This window comes from Venturia canescens, chromosome 11 (genome assembly GCF_019457755.1).
Source record: "Venturia canescens isolate UGA chromosome 11, ASM1945775v1, whole genome shotgun sequence".
NCBI classification, from domain to species: domain Eukaryota; kingdom Metazoa; phylum Arthropoda; class Insecta; order Hymenoptera; family Ichneumonidae; genus Venturia; species Venturia canescens.
In genome coordinates this window covers 10,752,147-10,771,881 of record NC_057431.1, presented here as the reverse complement: position 1 = coordinate 10,771,881, position 19,735 = coordinate 10,752,147, and the positions used below count along the sequence as shown (strand labels likewise).

General features: G+C 39.0%; 2 protein-coding genes across 4 annotated transcripts in view; both read right to left on the bottom strand.

Annotated features, from left to right (window-relative positions):
* The window catches only part of LOC122418324 (neuronal calcium sensor 2), a 98,676-nt gene that overhangs the window by 21,343 nt on the left and 57,598 nt on the right, over positions 1-19,735 (bottom strand). For all 3 annotated transcript variants that reach the window (XM_043432465.1, XM_043432468.1, XM_043432467.1), the window contains 2 exons: positions 13,204-13,322; positions 6,029-6,172 (listed from right to left, as the gene is read on the bottom strand). In XM_043432465.1, the coding sequence (XP_043288400.1) occupies positions 6,029-6,172; positions 13,204-13,322 (263 nt within the window). The remainder of the gene's footprint in view (positions 1-6,028; positions 6,173-13,203; positions 13,323-19,735) is intronic.
* Nca (neurocalcin homolog) overlaps positions 1-19,735 on the bottom strand; it is a 114,829-nt gene that overhangs the window by 37,926 nt on the left and 57,168 nt on the right. The window lies entirely within an intron of this gene.

The following is a 19,735-nucleotide window of genomic DNA, read 5'->3' as shown; positions in this document are numbered from 1 at the left end:
AACCGAGTACGCTTAAACATCGTAATTTTCTTTTTTTTGCCTCCCGGTAAGTTCGTTTTTATTCGCCAAATGGCTTCACGCTCTGGAACTAATTCATCTGTTTTTTTACTCCAATGTAAACCACCCCATCAATTCGTAACTTTTTTTCCGAACAGGAACAACCCCTGGATGCGTAATATTTTGTGAAATTCCACGTGAAAGAAAATTTCTGCCTGACATTTTTCGCCGACAAAAAACCGGCACTCTTTCTGTCATAATTTTTTTTTTTTTTTTTTTCAATTTCTAACACAAAAGAAACTCGAAATTTTCTCGTAAAATATTTTACAATTCAATAAAGACGCAGCATTTTTTTTTTTTCGAAATAAATTTTTTATTCACAAAAAAATGTTCTTCCCAGACGATATTTTAAAACCGACATAAACGAGCCCTCGTTTCACAACGAATGTTTTATGCGCACAAAGAAAAACGGTCCCGCATGTCCCCCGTGAACATTTTTTTCGTCCCAATGAAAAGCACCCCCTTCCTTGTCATAAACATTTTCTCTTGATATAAAAAATGAGATTCGCTTTCCCGGCTATTTTCCATTTCGATTAAAATCGCCTCTTTTTTCGTATTAACGCTATTATTGCAGGGTAAATAAACTGTCATAACAATTCTCTTCAGTCTTTTTCGACGAAATAAAAAACAAAGTACGGTTTTCATAACGAATCTCTGGTGCCAACAGCGACCACCGCTTTCCGTGCTCTTTTTTTTTTTTTTTTATTTCATTGAAAAACACCGCTTTTTAGTAATGACTCTCCTCCACAATAACCGTCCTAAATTCGTAACAATGTTTTTATCTCAACGAAAGCGATCCTCATTAATGAAACAAAGGTCCATCACACCCCTGCATCCTCCTGCATAATTGCACGTTACTCTTTCAAAAAAGCCTCGTTTTTATGATGAAAAAAATCTTTCAATCGCAGCAGCCAAGCATTTCAGCAACGATGCTTGTGTTTCGAATTCTTGATTGCATGCTCGTTTTTCATTCGTGCCCACACGTCGAGAGCGATCTCGTAACTCGAAGTTTTGCGGACACGCATTTGCGCCTGAGAGCCGACAAAGAAATCGATTGTTCTGTTGCCTGCATGTTTTTTTTTTCTTCTCCTTCGATAGAAAATTCAATGTCGAAAGGCATGTCGACATCGAATTACTATTTGTGAGGTTCGATCGGTAAATTCAACGTATGTGTACACGCTTATACAGAAGCCTCGTTCGCACGGGAATTGAGCCGAGACAGTTTGTTAACTTGGCCGAGTTATTCGACGGTTCTCCAGCTTCGGTTATATGTTGCGAGATGAGCAGGAGAGGGAAAGTGCAATCTCAAGAATTTCACACGCTTCAGAGCAAATTCCTCGTCGTCTGGAGTCTCGAGGAAATTTTCCGAATTCGTGAAGCCAAACAAGGGAACGAAATATCAAGAAATAATTTAACACGGTTATGAACGATCGAATTCTGTCGAATTTAAATAATCGAAATTCCAGTACGTTTTTTCGTTTCATCGATTTTCGTTGCGCGTCCGATCACGAATCTGAATCTCCGATTCGACACATTCGAATGACGTTTAAAAAATAACGTTCACTAGCTTCAATTCAGTACGGTAATTCTCTTTCTCTGTTTGCTTCATGAACTTAGTTTTTCTAAATTAAATTAAATCATAAAAAAAAACTATAAAAAAAATTGTAAAAAAAATTATTTTATAAAAAAAAAAATGCAGGACAATTCTAAAAAAATTTCACAAATATTGAAAAAACATTATCTTTAAAAAAAAACTAATCTGTATCTATTTTTTAAAGTGTCAAAAGAATCAAATAACAAGTAAAAAATAAAAAACCGAAAAATCGCGCTTGAAATCATTTTGGAAACCGATGCCTCATTCTTCTCATTTGATTCGAACAGCTAAATCAATTTTTAAAAAAATCCATCTAATTTACGTGCAGCATTAAAATTTATTATATCAATTCGAGGCCAAGTATTTTCTAATAAATTGAAAAAAGTTACCATTTGAGTTACGTGCAGCACTAAAATTTATGATATCAATCGAAGGACAAGTAATTTATGAGTAACTCCAAATTTCAACATTATGGAATTGTTTTAAGAATAGTTTTTCTATTAAATGATATAATAACAGCAAGGTTTTGGTAAAAAGCTTTTAAGAGCATGGATCAGTCGACTAACCTCACTTGGAATATTCGAAATCGAAATTCTTTGACACAGTTTGACCGATTAAAAAAAAGCTCTGTCAGCCTACGCAGGACGATGGGAAAAATCGACTGACAGAGCCTTTTTTTAATCGGTCAAACTGTGTCAAAGAATTTCGATTTCGAAATTTGCAGCTATCTCTCTCGCACTCACGGTTGCGATATACCGACTGATCCATCCTATTAAAGGGCATAAAACATCCAATTTATTTGAACCAGTTTGAATGTAACAAGAAAGAAACAAATTGAAAAGTATATGTGGGAATAATGATGTGTGATATTCGATGTAGATTGGGAGAAAATTATTATCGACTCTTTTAATGATTATGAGAAGGAGATGATTCTCGGCTCCTCTCGACTTTCGAAGTCACTTTTATCGAAGGTCAGACCTCGGACTTCGGATCGGCTGGCCAGACCGACTACTGTCGTGTTTGAATACAATTTCTATTGAAATTGTTGTTTTATTTGTAATAATAGTTGAATGAATGTGTGTAGAGTTGATTATATTCAAAACAAATATTAAGGTATTCCTTTCACGAATCCGAATATTCTATAAATAACTAATTTTAAATAACAGTAAAGTAAAAGTGCATGCGTATAGATGGCGAAATTTCAGGTCAGGTTATCGAACATTTAAATAAAGGATTAAAACTTAAAAAATCGTAGAATTTATACGGGAGCTTATGGAGACCCCATTTATATTCAATAAATTATATACTAAATCATTCTAAATTCCTGATATCACAGACCTATCACAGATTTAAAAAAATTCTGGAAATTGAAATTCGCAAGTTGCTTCCTCAAGATGGTCAAGATGCACGATGCTCAAAGCTTACTCTATGAGGTGCTTTATTTTTCATTTTGGCTTCCTCATAGAGGAAACTTTAAGGAGGGTGGATCGCGACGATACAATGTTGCCATGCTAAATCATGTTAAAAATATTAACAATTTCAAAATTATAAGAATTTAATAAAATTTGGTATATTTATTCTTTAAAAATATATAAGAGAATATACATTTTTTTAGATTTTTCTACCACATAGCTCTCGAGTATTTGAACACTAAAGTTCACGTATACAAGCATTTCGTACATAAGAACTTCGATTTAACGTTCAATTATTCGATAACCATGTGGTAAAGAAATTTGAAAAAATTGTATTTGTATACTTGATGCCAAAGAATGTTAACACCAAATTTTATCAAATTCCGATTATTTTGATTTCGTGATTCACCCTCCTTAAGCATTGTTCTAAAAGCTTGAGAAAGCAATTTGTTACTTTTAATTTTTTTTTAAATAAAATTTTAACTTATTTATCGACTTTCAACTTTTCCAAATTAATTTCAAAAAATTAAAGCGGATTTTTCGAAAAACTCATATTTTCGTAAAATTTAAAAAATCATAAAATTTAAACCGCTCAACCGATATTTCCCAAATGCAATACCAACCTTCCTAATCTATTTATAAAAAAAAAAAATTAGTAATAAATCTTAAAATTTCCGAAAGTTAGAGCGTCGACAACCTTTTTTAAAAAATTTCAAAACGTCGTAGGATTCGTTTTTTCTTTCAAATTCTGACAAAATTATTAGAGAATTAAGAGCTTGTTCGGATTAACAGTTTTCGAGTTATAAGCGTTTGAATTTTGCAATGCCATAACACACACACACACACACACACACATCCGGACATTTTGAGCACATTGACATTGAAAACTGGAAAAAAAAGTTTTCATCGTCACATAGCTTCCTCTATGAGGAAGCAAAAATGTAAGGAATCTATAGCGAAGATAAAAATAAACGGTTACCGAATGCCTAAAAGAGACATTAACGATAGAAGTTAGAAAACAAATGGCAGAAGCAAAAGTTTTTCCTATTGGGAAACATCATGGGGGCGTAGTTTAGCAAATTGACTGGGAATGAGCGTCCATTTTTGATATACATAGTTACAGAAACACCCAGGTAGCGACTGGTTTTGAGCAGTTGAATATTTGACCACCAGAGGTCAGAGTGACACTTGTGAGTTACCCATTATAACCGCGCCTTTTCAGAGGTTAGGAATCAGTCCAATCTTCAGGTGCCCCAATTAGCGCCACCGATAAATACGGTCATGCGAAAAAGGAATACCTCAAGATCGTTGCTGTTACCTGTCAGACATCTTGCGTGTAGCCAAATTTCTCGGTAAATATTTATTGAAATCGCGACAAATAAATTTCATAATGGACAGTGAATTGGTGTGAATCCGGCTCTAGTCTCTTCGGATGTGACGAATGTGTGTACAATTTGTGATAAAATAATGTTTGCGACCGGCGCAAAAAGTGTCATGGCGTACGCAAACTGCTTCAGAAAAAACAGACCACATCCGAAAACGGCTAATTAAATGGCATATTTTAATATTTTTTATATTCACATAATCGTTATATTCGCAACGAAATCCGGTAGAAACGGATTTTAGTTTGATTTTTCAACACTTGGCGCTGCGTATGCTATCGCTCGATGACTCTTAATAAGAACTTTTCAACTTTTTCTTAACTTGAGTGTTCTTAACGTCGCGTGTGCAATGAATATCTCGAAGCGAACTAACTCTTATATTTTTTCTCATTACTAAAACAAGAGTTTTTATTGTTTATTTTTTATCTAGTATCACATGTTTGATAGTGTTTTTTGCAAGGCTTCCTACAGAACGATCTTCATTTTCAAAAACAAATACGACGTGACAAGAAATTCCGAAATGACTGTGTACAGTACTTTGAAGTTTACAGATTCTTAGGAGTGGAATTTATTGATGAAAATGAAATTTCTTATTGATATTCAAATATTTGAAGAAAATATTGAAAAAAATTGAATAATTTAATAATTATTATTGAAATAAATTTAATTTCAAATTAAATAATTGAAAAAAAAAAAATTTCAACAATTTAACGTTTCAAGTAAAATTACAAATTTTTCAATTCCTACTAAACATTCGTACAAGTCACAAAAAAAATTGTTTCGTTTTGGAGAACGAAAATGTGACGGATCCGAGGTTCAACGTGAAGCGAAAATGTTTTTCAGTAGTTTTTTTGCTGTAGAAGAATCAGAACGCGACAATTTCGAACTCGGATATCATGAAACGCCATTTTCAAAAAGAATCTCGCCACAATCACATCCAGACAGAAGCTTATCAAACATTTCCAGGAAAATTGTATAGTACAAAATTTCGAAATTCCAAAATAACCACGTTTTCGAAAGAATTTCCACGCACATTCAAATCTAAAAGTTAAAATTCTTGTCACATTTTTCTCAAACTCTCTACAAACGATAGAAAAAAAAAGTGTAAAATAATTTCGGAGGCTTTGCCAAAGTATAAATTTTTACGACTCCGGCGTCAGAACACAAATAAAATTGTGTTTCCTGATTTCCGGTCCACTATTACGTGACTTTGTTGTAAACGAGTTCTCAAAAATGTAAGGAATTCTTTGAAGATGCGAAAGAAGAAGTTTCCAGAAAATATTCCCGCGTAAAGTAACGATTCATCTTTCGAGACCCTTTTTGCAGGGGTGAAGAAGAATTGTTTTATTTTCTCATCCCTCTAAAAAAGTTGAGAAAATCGTACGACGAAATATCTTGGTTGGTGCTGCTTTCCTTGTTCTATCTGTCGGTGTCGGTGGGTTCTTCAAAAGTATTTGCGTCCCACATTTCACAGGTCTGACACATCTCGAAAACGCTAAGTTTTATGAGTCGCAGGGGTTGCTAGTATTTTCGGTGAAATTGTGAAAAACAAAAGGACGAAAAGGGGAGAAAAGCGGACTCACCTTAAAGTCGATGTAGCCATTTTTGTCCATGTCGAATGTACGGAAAACGTGATCACAAAATTCCTCCGCATTACCGGACGGGAAAAACATTTTGTACATGTCGACGAATTTCGCCGGAGTGAGTCGTCCGTTCGGACAGTCTTGCTGGAAAATAAAGAGAAAAGGAGAGAATGAAATTTGATTCTACACTTGGCTCTCTTTCTCGCCGGGCGTCATACTAAAATTCTTCATTTTCTCGGCAACGATAAAGCCACCTCTCTAAGGTCAAAACAATGCGAAACGCTTTGAAAAGCTCGCTCCTCCATTTTTTACGAAGCGAAATCCATTTTTCCGACACGAGAGCCACCGCTTTATTTCCAGATGTCTTTTTTCGAGCCACCATTCTCCAGAGATTTATTTTTCTTTTTTTCGGATACGGGCCGCGTGGATCCGATAATGGGAGGGGGTTGGAAAACTGGATGATGCGACGATTGCTACAGAGAAGTGGAGAGAGAAAGCGAGTTATTTTTCTCTCCCCCTCTCTCTCTCTCTCTCTCTCTCTTTCTCGCTCTTCGTTTCTCTCGACCTACATTTGCAGTTAGCCGTTGAAAATAAAATGTAGCGAGAGCGGCTTGAGGGAGGGGATTTTTGAAGGTTTGTCTTTTTTCTATCATCCTATGAGTTTGTCCCGATTTCACTTGGTATATACGAAACAAGTGAACATGAAAAATGAATGCAGGAAAAGCATCGAGTTTCAACAACTCGGAGAAACAAAATTTTACTGTTTATATAAAGTTTGAAGATCTACACAGAAACGTTAATATTTCATGTGTACACGTGTATCGACTTATGCCGCAGACGGTTTAACCCGCTAGCGGGGACAACAGATTATAAATGTATCAGACGGTGCATCCAGCCTCAGTCTCGAGTTAAGCTGCGAAATATGCATTTTTGAAGGAGCCGACCAAGGGGCGAGGACTCGCCCACGACGTTTAACCTTCCTGTGAGAGCCGGCTTCATGACACGCTTGGGAAGTTCATTTCTAGATGTCCCAAGCCGATAGATTCTGGAGGAATGACGCGAGAGGCGAAATGATCTGTGGAGGAAGAGGAATATAAAACGAGAGGCCGCTCCAATGCCCCCTATTTCCAAATTTCTTCGAAATTTTTCGGTATAAGCTTTGAGTATAGGCCGAAAGATCGAAAAGCAGGTTTTTGTATTTGTTTTAAGGGGTTATACCAGTGTGATACTTTCAAAAGTCGACTTAAAACTTCAGTCTTTAAGGAGACATTTAGTTGAGTATTTTTTCCAAAAAATTTCCGAAGAACACCCAAATTTTCAGTGTTTACACTGGCACAACCCCCTTAAATGAAGCGTTGTGATTAATTCATTTCGCGTCTTACTTAATTTCGCGTAGTTGGAAAGAAAACTCAATCTAGACACTCATGGCTAGTGGAATACGTAGGGGTTTTTGAAAATATTTATTTTTTTATCATTGTCGATGGTTCGAATGAAGAGATTCAATTTTTGATAGAAAAAAATTGATCAAAATTTCGAGAAAAAGCAAGAGAGATTTCGATGGAATTTTTTTTTACATAAACCTCCGCCTCTTTTGGGGATTCTAAGTAATTCTAAATAAAAAAATAATCGACTTCCCGAAAATTCTGCAATGGTATTACACCTTAAAGTAGATGATTGGCTTCACTCACATTTGTATAGACACTGGCTCGGACATAGATCGGAAACTGAAAATCTCAATTGCAAAAAAAAAAATTCGAAACCGAGTGGTCGAAACTTTTAGAATTGCTCGTGAAACATCGTCATATTTATCTCTGTTATTGATGAAAATTGGGGACAAAAATTTTGTAGGATAGATTCGAGGTAATTGTATTAAATGAGAAATTTTCCAGTTGCACCTCTAGTAACGCCCTATCATTAGATTATAGTGGTCTGGTTAAGGCCTCGTATACACTTGCAGCGGGCAAAAAACGTGATTTTCTTGATTTTTTTCCGACGAGAAAAAAAAAATAATAAAGAAAATTTTTAAAAATTTCAAAATCCCGCAACTCCAGCTTTCAGTAACATTTTATTTTGAGCATCAGTTGCAGTGGACATGATAACTAAAACGATCCATACCAAATTTATACCACTTATTTATTATAATAATAGCTTGGGCTTGGGCAAAGGATTTCTGAGAATTTTTATTTAAAAAAAAATGGCGACAGTTTTGACAAAAAATTCATTTTTTGAGGTGCTAAATTTTTGGTTTTTTTGTTACAATTTTTTTTTCAACAAAATACGAAATCCTTCGTCCAGATTAATAGTTTTTTTTAGCAATCTTTAAAAAAAGGTGATTCTGAGAAAATCGCGTTTAAAGATTCAAATATTAGTCGACTGCGCGCACCGGACAGTCGGTTGAAATCCCCATAGCTGTGAATCTAAGGCTCCGATTTTTATGAAATTTGGTGAGAATATTCTTCAGACATTGTACCAACTTAAAGTATATCTAATAAAAAACATTTTCGATTTTTCCGCCCATCACAAGTGTATATAAGCCCTTTTAAGTTTTCGAAATTGGTAAAAATTGTATGAAAAAATACTTCGGCGGAACCACTACCTTAAAATAAACGTCGCTATGCAGACGCCAGCACATTGGCCTGCGATGTAATTGAAAATAAAGAAACTTGTAGATAACCTAAAATTAGCTACTACTACGTCTGAGAATTCAGAAATTTGAAAAAATAAAAAAATACCGAGCATGTGAATAAACAAAAATTTTTACTGATTTCTCAATGTAACTCGTCCACTGGCGATGACGCATATTGCGTCTAACAGATATTTGTGCCATAGTCTAATTACTTTTGTCGATAATAAATCAATCATATGCAAAGTTTTAAGGAAACCTTGCTCATGACGTTCTTATGGCTCACAAACAATGAAACTTTGTCGCTCTGAGAAAGGAAATTTGTTGATTCATTCGAATTTCTGTTAGATCAACGAGTTGTAACGAACCAACCAATCAAGTGTTCAAATCAACCAAATTTTCGTTGATTCGACGAGTTCAATTCTCTTTGTCCCGATTCCTTGATCATCGGATCAAGACAAAGAGAAAAAAAAATGAAAAATCTAGTAATACCGTCAACCTGGCCGAAAAATATAATTCTGGAAGAAAATAAGTCCGGAATACTTTTCCCGTTTCATTGTGTGCTGAGTCAGGAATGCAGCACCGCAATCCGTTGATCATGAGAAAATTCATCGTCATCCATTTGTCATTTCCATCACTCCGGATATCTCGAGGAGCCCAGAGTGACTATTTATCTTCTCGGAAGCCCTCGAAGTGGAAGTCCTGACGTTTACTTGGTCAATTCAACTCAATATATAGTTGTATATGATAGATTATAGATATGGCGATTCCATGTAGAGGCAGTTGCAGGGTCGAAGAAAAAAGAAAAAAGCACCCTTATTGGATTTGGTCAAAGTGGGGGTTGGCAGAGAAAGCGAGCGAGAGGGAGAGAGAGAGCACAATAGGAAAGCGCGAGTCGCCACACAGTCGCGTCCCGGCTCCCCCCAATTCCGCCCTTCCCAACCTTCGTCGAAGTTACGCCGAGGGTATATATTGATCGAAGCTTGCAGGTATAGCGTTACAACACCAAGTCTTCCATCTCTTTCTTCCGCTCTTATCCGGGTCCAGGCTGAGCGTATCAGTCCATGCGATCTTTGGCCACCCCTGAGCAAGTAAAAAAGTGGAGGGTGAATGGGGGAGCAAAGGATAGAATCGGACATATTAGGGAGAGTCGAAGTGGCTGTCGAGTAAGATGAGAAAAAGAAGGAAAGAAGAAAAAAGGTGGCCATCGCCCGGAGCAGCTAGGGAAAGGGTAGAGGCTGTTCCTGCACAAATTCTCACATGGAGAGCTCCGCACGAGGCACAAAGATGGAAAATTTCGCTCTCTGGGTGCTCAGGGCCGAGTGTTAAGCTGACTCCGCAAGTGGAATGTCGAGCAAGACAAGGAGTGGGGGATCGATTCTAAAAGAGGCAATCAGGAACATCCCAGGTTCCGGATTAACCGAACTCGAATCCGTGAATTGTACACCAGTTCCTTAGAGACACATTCTTTTGTGCTCCGGTCTCAGGATGCCAACTGAACGACTCCGTGGAAGGAGCGTGAAATCACCATTTGTCCTGGAGCGCAACGCAGTAGTCATTTCAGAATTGGGAACTGCCATGAATTGGGCGCTCGAGGGACGATAGTGGAGCACGAGTGTCCTGTGCCGCATCGCTTCCCGATCCTTTCCATTTATTCAAGCACAGACCAACGCCATTGCACATTTTTCCGATAAGCCCCGCTTAAACAAGAAACTTGTATCTGCTTGCAGTTCCATCATGCGGACCAGAATAATACGACTCCTTCCTGCACTTATTTCTGTCCCAATTCTCCGTGCAGTAATGGCAACAAAGTCCGGGGATCTGCACAGTTGCATATTTCGTGATGGCAGCGTTGGACGTAACAACAGACTTTCAGCAAATACTTGTCCACGGCTACTAATTTATGTCGGATGAAGCGGGGAGCGCGGCTAAATGCGTGGGCTGGGCCGGGCTAGCGAGGAATGGTGGTAAATCGACTAGGAATGTTGGCCAGGAAACCAGATGACACGGTCAACCCCATCATCTGGCCTGCGGCCTGATGATCTATCTGCAGGAAACCCGAATGGACAGAACGATCTTGTCACAGCAATTCTGGCTGAGAAACATCGGCAGTCCCATAATTAACCTGGTGCTCGCCATTTCAGTCTGTCGGCGAGATCCTTTAGAGGGAAGAATCGTACGTAGGTGGGGCAGGTCAAAAGACCTTTGACCTCTGGATTCGCTTGATGTTCGTGCCTCGAAGCCTGATCTATGAGCAGGAGTCTTGGGATGAATGGAGTCAATGGATAGAATCAAGCCCATTTGCATGGAAACTCCCAGTGGCTTACGATCTCTTCCATTTGGCAATGTTCCTTGGACGAAGGAAGATGATAAAATAATTCAGTTGAACGGCGGGACAGAGATAGTGGCTATAAAAGTGATCTACCAGCAGGATTCCTTTGATGGATGGAGACTTTGGTCTAAATGGTTGACACGACAGTTCCCCTAAGTTAATCAATTAGCGGGCTCCTTCCGATAGACAGACGGATCACTGCTCGGCAAGTTCGCCGCTCCTGAAAGCCTCAACAAGTGTCCGGAAAGCGGGGAAAAAGTTGAAGCGAAAGGCTTGTAGGCGGAAGCGACAGCTGGAAGATTAGAGGAGACACAAGGGATATTACGCTGGTCTGTGACATATTGCATTTGAAGAGTAGCCGAGTCAGCGATGGATACGTGGAAGCTTGAGCAAGTCCCCAGTCAGCTAAACTTCACGGCGCATGTTGTTTCTCGGCTCGTATGTCAAGTGTGCACATAACCACCGAACTGACACAGCTCATAATCGAAAAATTGATGGGTCGCCCGGACTGCGAGAAGCGAATTAATTTGCTGGTGTCAAAAATCCTTGGCCGCCATTCTGGGGCCCAAGAGGTTGCTAGATCCAAGGAAGGATCGATCAAGATCAGCAATAAATAATGTCGACAGGGGGCGGCTCTTTTTGTCCCGGGGGAGACAGCGAGCGGGAAACTCGTAAAACGTCCAGCAGAAGGAGATCGTAAAAGCGCTTGCCAAAAGAGGTCCCTCGGAATTGCAGTGTGTGCAAGGATTGTTATCGGCGAATAGCAACCACGAGGAATGAGAATAAGGTTGAGTTCTTCAACAACTCTGCAGATAGGGAGCCTCACGAAACAAAGTGATAAGAAGAATGGGACGGAGTATAAGTTGGGAAAACAGTCAAGTGTAGTGCAGAAGGGAAAAGCAGGAGTGGCGAAAGAGGCAACGGATAAAAAAGGAAGTGGATAAGCCTAAGGGGTGGGCTCGAGTACACACAACGCGGCACCTCCGAGGGAGCTATCACTGTGAGAAGGGAGAGCTTGGTTTTCACTTTTTCATGAGTACATCTGACAGGGTTGAACGTTAGTCAGCCGCGGGTTAAGCCTGCAGGGTTTGGACCAAGTTTCCAAGCAGAAAGGAAATGAAAGTTGGTGAATTGGGGGCAAAAAAAGGAAACCGAGGGGTTGGTGATTTTTACGGAGCACCTTCGAGTCTCGAATGTGCCAGAGCTTAGGCCTGGAAGATCCTCGACACAAGCTATATATCCAGCGAATATACTTGAAACAAAAATACATACAATCGATAAAATTCCAAGCTATATCTGATCGAATCCCGAATAGTTTTGGTCTGTTGGGCGAGGTGGATGGATGCTAATTTCGGCAGAATCGCGTGTTCGACTATGTTTAGGCTGGAAAAAAATGTATTCAGCAAACAAAGAACCCAGTTGGACTGTGTCGTGATCATTGGAAATTTAACAGTGGTTGCCAGGCCTGGATGCCATCTAGCTAGTTTTTGACCAATTGTAACGGACAAATGGACCAAAATGTTGGCCGTTTGTGAGAGAGAAGGGACACAGACGGGAGGGTAGATGGAAAGAGTGACAAATCAGCGGATCGTTGGGTTGTCATTTCAACATTGCGTCCATAGAGCGGGAAATAAAGGTGGAATTGTCGGGCAGCACTAGAAAGCGCGTGAAACGGACAGCTTGTCAAGAGAGCATGGAATCCTGATCCAGCCCGCACTTTACCTCCCATGCGAAACGACAATCTACCAGGCTACTGTCAATGTTCACGAGCGATTAAAAATTCATATTTCACGATAAACGCAACTCGCCTGAACGACGTATTCCCCGAGGATAGAGAGGGAACCGGTAGCGCACACGCATGGCTTTCATGTCCCTCGACAATCTTCGTTGTCCGATGTTATCGGATTTTAAAATGGAGGTCGTTTGGGGCAATTTTCACAACGGTGTACGGCTGATTTCGTTGCAAGCTCGATTATTCGAGAAAAAATAAATGAGAAAGACGGAATCGCCTGTTAAATTTCCGGTGGTACCTGCAACCACTCGGGCTCTTACGGCTCTATCCATCCCCCGATCTCTATCCCACCCCTATGAGATCCATTTAGCTCCATTTACGAACCGAGTTCACACACGACTGCACAACTATTGACTCGACACTTATCCGCTCGACAAATTTACGGACTAATTAATAAAAAACATTATTTACAATGGCGATCAACTTACTTTGAATCCTTTGTACCATTCCTTGATAGTCGCTTCGTCGTATCGAGTATGCGACTTGAGAAAATCCATGTCCTCCTTGCTCAGCTTGTCTTTGCTCCCAAAGCAGCCCATTTTGAGAACTGAACAAACAAACACGGAAAACAGGGCTTGATATTTTGGCTTGATAAGACAATTCGTTGAAAATTCATCACGATTAATGAAAACGCGCTGAATCAATGCATCTATAATAGTATTAATTGGACTTTCAATGTTTATCGCCTTGGACATTCACGGCGAACAAACTTCCCTTTCGCGTACCAAGGTAATGGGTAGACGAGCTCAGAGACAATAAACTTTGTTGGCCAATTAGTCTCTCTCTCTCTGGAGAGACACTTAAGTTTCAACTTCGAAGTTGTTTCCGAGTACACCACAAGAATACGAATAGTATCATGAGGGCGAAAACAAATTTAAGATTAACACCATTCCGTCAGAATAATAATGAACATTATGAAATCTCACGGGGCATTAGAGTTTGTACTTTTGCAACGCGACGAAAAATAATTCCCATCTATTAAGGTTGTCGTGGAGTCAGGACGAAACGATGTCACCGAGATGAAATTTTTTGTGAACGTTCATGATTCCTTTACTAATCAACCTGTTAAATTTCAAAACGATCCACAGAGCAGTTGTCAGGAATAAAATCGAAAATTTGGACTATTTGGTGTGCTCGTCACATTGTTTATGGAAATGTTCCGAACATTTTTCAGTATATATCTGCCGAGAAAACGATGCCACGGAGTTGCAAAAACGGATACGGTTAAATGGAATATCGGTCCAACTTTTGGTGCCTTGAAATAATCATTTACAGTACCGATGCAGAGTTGTTAATGATTATAATCGCGAATTTATCCAAAAATTGAGCACAAAAAATGTAAAGTTTCAGACGGCACAAGCGCTCCCTACCTTAGCGACATTTTTGTTTCCCGGACCGATATTCATGCGGCTGAGAAATAAACACTTTTACGACACCGCGCTGCCAACCCAAGAATTATCATGGGTCATTATTTGCGTTATTGCCAGTTCGTCTTGCAATAATTGATTTCTAACAAATTATCGAAAACAATGGCATAAACTAATAGAAATAATTCCTGTAACCATTACTTTGTCAAAAATGCATATTCTTTTAAACTCATGTGGATTTTTTCCTCGAAAAATTACATAAAATACGACGATCATTTGACGGAAAACAGTTGGCAATAATTCATCATCGGTTCCGTGCGTAAGCATAGGGCGCCCCCCTCGCGCTTCACCCTACAACAACCTTAATACTCTAACGATCCCAATCGTACCAAAATTGTTCTTCAACACTTACTTCTCAGGTTCCAAATAATTTTATTGTTGCATCAACATATTCGAGTTAACGTCGGATTCTGTAAAATGACGAATCAAGTTGCACCTCAATATTGCGGATTCCAACACCAAGAAATCCCTAAGAGCGAGATTAACGCTAATACAGATTGATTAATATTCCGCCTATCATCGATATCCATTATGAATTTCCGATCGACAATGTATGCTTGACAAACAGGTGTATTACACAGACAAATGAACGTTTCCGTCGGTAACAAATATTCACCTAGTGTATAGATTCGTAGCCATTTACATCTACGTATATTGATGAATACAAGGGAAACAGTGAAATCGGATTAGCGAAACTGTATCGTGGAAATTGTCGATGGAATATTGGACACTGCTTCCGCGGATACATGTACAGTGCGAACGTGTTGTACATAAAAATAGTACTGTATATTTCAGCGGCGTAATATACGATATTTTCGGAAAGTACTTTCGGTCGTACACGACGAAATTTCGCAATAAAGTTTATTGGTCACAGGTGATCCATCACAAGATTCATTGTTATTATAACATTATTATTATACATGTATACATATATGAAGTCACGTGGAATGAGAGATCGTGTGTCGTAGTTTCGAACGACCTGGTTACTTTCCCTCCATTCTGGTTAGAACGAGCGAGGCATGCAAAAAATATATAACGAGATGAGCAAAACTTTGGCCATTGGCGATGAACCTATTTTTTTCTCTCACGTGGTATCTCATCGAAAAATACTCGAATACATAGTTTTTCTCTCAGATTTATGCTAACAGGCTTGATTAAAATGGATTCCAATGGAGTTGATGATTAACTTTCCGAACCAAATAGTCTGCATATCAGTACTCTTTGCATTAATTAAACAGCGAATACAGTATTTTGTTGGATGAAAGGTCATCAAGTGATCGCGTATTTACCGTGATCGAAACCCCAAAAACTCCGTTTCTTTTTGGCAACTAAAATAATGAAATTAGCTGTGGGGACATTTGTTGATCTTAAGGGGGAAATTTATCGCTGGATTAGGAGCCACTTTGTATGGGCGATAAAGCTTTTATTGTCTGGTGTACAACGTGTGAAGTTCGCTTAAGTACCAGTCCCATTTAACGAGAGATAGAAAGAGATAGAGCGCGTGTACATGTGTCTGTATGCGGACGCTTGTACGTGTACACGTCTAAACAGAAGAACTGAGAATTTCTAGAGACGTTACGCCACACTCCAATTAAATCTTCGATTATCTTGCCGACACGAACAACGAGCGAGTATGTGCAACAGAGACGCTTATACAGAAGACGTTTCGTGGCAACGCCACTGGGAAACGTTTTTTTTTATGTTCGCCAAAAACACTCGAGGCTCGTATAAAAAATAATCGTATTTTTGGACGCTCTGACGTCGAAATGGGTCGTCAAAAAAATACTAGACTGAAAAATAAAAATTGGCGCTCCGGCCATTTCGCAAGAATGACTGTAACTCCATTTACATTTTAAGTGTTGGCAGGCCCACCAGTCCCCATTGTTTTTGCACCGAATTCGACTTCGGATGATGCTTCGTTTATCCATTTTAGGTTTTTCCACATGTTCGACAAACCTTTCAAACAAATGTTGTTGCCTCGTTTGCGGCTTTCCTATCGATTGCTCAAGCAGTTTTCTAGTGGCACTGTTTGAGGTACGTGGATAACCACAACTCCAGTCTTCTAAAGCTCCTCCGATTCTCTCCGAAATCCTCCCTATAAATCGCTGTTAGTTCAATTTGTTGCTGAGTTATGACCCACCGAGGTTAGGGACTTTGGGAAAACTAAGTTTGAGAAAACGTGACCAAAAGTGACACGCTAATCGTCTCCGTCGCTTTATCCACGTTCAAAGCTCAGCTGTAGTTCCTCGTTTTCTACGGATTGTAAGAACCACTCTTTTAATCCGGAACGATAGAAAAATTTATCTCTAGCATTTAAAAAACCGTGATGGAGTGATTTTGCTGCATTATATTTTCACTGTTGCATTGTCCGCGAGATATTTGAAAGGATTTCGCGACAACAGTGAATTATATACGGTAAAACATGATGTCCCATTTGAGCAGCGAATATTTAAGCTTTGGAATGCACGACCGAAAGCACAAAGATAAAGGACCGAAGAAAAAACCATCGCGGTTGGCGAAAATGTGGAAAAAAACGAGGAAATAACGACCGAAAAGAAATGTACGTTTCGCCGCATTTGGACAACAGACGATCGTAGCTGGATGCACACATATTTTACGTACTCTCTTGTAAAAGCGAGAAAGTTCCGTTCGTAATGTCTGTCAAATGGAGAATCGATTGGATGCCGCAATGACAACGACGCCGAGGACGAGGACGAGAACGACAGGAAACCGTGCACGTGAACGGCATAAAGAGAGGACTCGCCAGAGCCGAAGAGAAAAAGAGCGAGAGAGAGGCCAAAGAAACGGTGAAAATAATATCGTAATGAGCGGGATCGATACGTGGCAGAAATAACGAGGGATTGTGAGACGTTGCCTGATAGTTACGAATTATTAATAAGGAATAAGATGAGTCATTAAATCACATGTTTCAATATTAATTATCATAGCAACCTGGGCAAGAAACGAGCAAAAAAAGATTTTGAGCGCGCCACGACTAATGATAAAATTATGTCTTTTTTTTCGTGGACGAATAATGAATGTTTACCACCATTTTCAGTGAACTAAGTAAAACGTTTTTCACCTGCTGTTGCCAGAACCAAGAGCACGTTTCACGTCCTTAAGGAAGTTGAGGCATTAGAATGAAAATGATGTCACCGCTTTTAAACCGATTGCATCTTATAAAGTGAAGTGTAAAAAAAAATCAGTTAAATTTTCAGACAGTTTAGGAGTGTCGTTGCTGAGAAAAATCAATAACAATTTGGGCCAAATAACATGTAATCTTATGGAAGTCAAGACACATTCAGTGATATCTCTGTTAAAAATGATGCTAAAAATATGAAATTATTTGGGCAACATGAGCAAGGCTTGCCGAATAATGTCAATTTTTTTCAGATTTATTAGGAGATTTGCTGAGATTATATTAATAATAATCTGTTTCCCGTGCAGTTTTTTGAGGCTAGGATCGTCACTGTTCGTGTTTTCGACTGAGCTTTCACCAGTTTTTCGTCTTTTTTTCCCCAACTTTTCTTTAAAGTGTATGCAACATTGCCAAACTGTAAACTGGCCTAACTTTTGAAAGGTACAGGTCATCACTTTTGGGTAAAAAAAATGACTGTACAGCCTCAACTTCCTTAAAGAAACGTGAATCGTCGGCCATTTCGCATTATAAAAATATCCGATAACGATCAATTAAAAAATATTTTATTGTGAAAATAATTGATGATTATATAAACTTTTAGCATTTTCCATCACGCAAATATGGCTCATTCGCCTATTCCTGCGAATCGTGCTCACCGAGCAGTTTTTAAAATTTCAATGTTCCATTAATTGCCCATTATTTTCATGAGTTTTCTACCATTTCCCGTGACCTAATTATTGGATGAGTAACTTTGTTTTATTTCGAATAGAGAAAATCATGCTCAGGCACTTTTTTAAGGAAGTTGATACATTAGAATGAAAATGATGTCAAATAACATGTAAGCTTATGGAAATAAAGACACTTTCGGTGATATCTCCGTTAAAAATGATGCTACAAATATGAAGCTTTTTGATGACGCTGAAGTTTCCAACGTTGGAGTCCAACGAAATGATCGAAAGAAACTCTCCAATAATTCCAGTAATTTCCCTATTTTGTTCCCGCGCCAAATTTGCGATTCGTAGTTTTTCAAGCTGCATCAACGATTCGTGAAATAAAAAATTGGTGAATTACAAACGTTTTTTTCATTCATTTCGTTGGACTCCAACGTTGGAAACTCCAGTGTCGTAGCTTTTTGGGCAACATGAGCAAGGCTTGCCGAATAATGTCAATTTTTTCAGATTTATTAGGAGATTTGCTGAGATTATATTAATAATAATCTGTTTCCCGTGCAGTTTTTTGAGACTAGGATCGTCACCGCCCGTGTTTTTGACTGAGCTTTCACCAGTTTTTCGTCTTTTTATTCCCAACTTTTCTTTAAAGTGTATGCAACATTGTCAAACTGTAAACTAGCCTAACTTTTGAAAGGTACAGGTCATAACTTTTGGCTAAAAAAAATGACTGTACGGCCTCAACTTCCTTAATAACAGAAACGGCAATATTTATATCATTAAAATAGATAAAGTATCTTTTCTTTGATCGATGAAAAAGTCATGGCTCGTGTCTGTTTCATTATGTGAAAAGTATCCACGACTTATTATTTTTCATTACCGAAACAAAGCGCAATGGATGTTCCAGTACTATCATCGAAAACAGAAACACGACGAAGCTGAAGCATCAACGATTCAAAGCAAACTCGATAGCACGCTACGATCTCACGACGAATTACAGAAATAGCTCGAATTCACTATTTACATTATTATTTCACGGAGAGTTTGAATGAACGGTGTAATTAGAAGGAAAAAAATGGGTCATCGTCATTAATCCGTAGCACCTCAATAAAGTCGAAGCTGGTTTCGTGGGACGAGGAAAAATAAATGGATTATTCTGGCACAGTTGTGAAACGCGTTCCTCTCTTTCTCTCATTGTTCAGTTTGCCTGCTGGAAAAACAATTTCGTAGCAAGACGATTTCTGGCAGAGGCGGTGATTGAAGCGTGTATTAATAACAGTACGTACAGCTTGAATGTGCATGCATATTATAAGATTGCAAGAGAGCGTGACATTATACGAAAGTACGAGGAAGAGAGTGACCGAGGGAGGGGGGGGGGGAGAGGGGGAGGGGAGGGGATAAAAATGGACTCGTTCGTACACGAGCTGCGTTTTGTTCCAGATAGCCATAAAATGTTTGTGTGTACGTGCGTACGTGTTTGTGTGGCTCCAGAGCTTGGTATTGCAGTTATAAACGCAGCTTACGTGGCTCTGGTGAATTGGAAGCGTAACCGAGGAGAGACTCGGCCAAATTGAATTACAACACGTGCCAAAGAGCGAGAGGGAGATGCTGGCAGACCGAACATGGAGAGCAAGGGGGCGAGATATGGAAAAGGCTTAATTAATTAATCACCTTTGAAATAATAGCGAGCTCGCGTGCTGCTACAGAATCGACAAATGTTATCCTG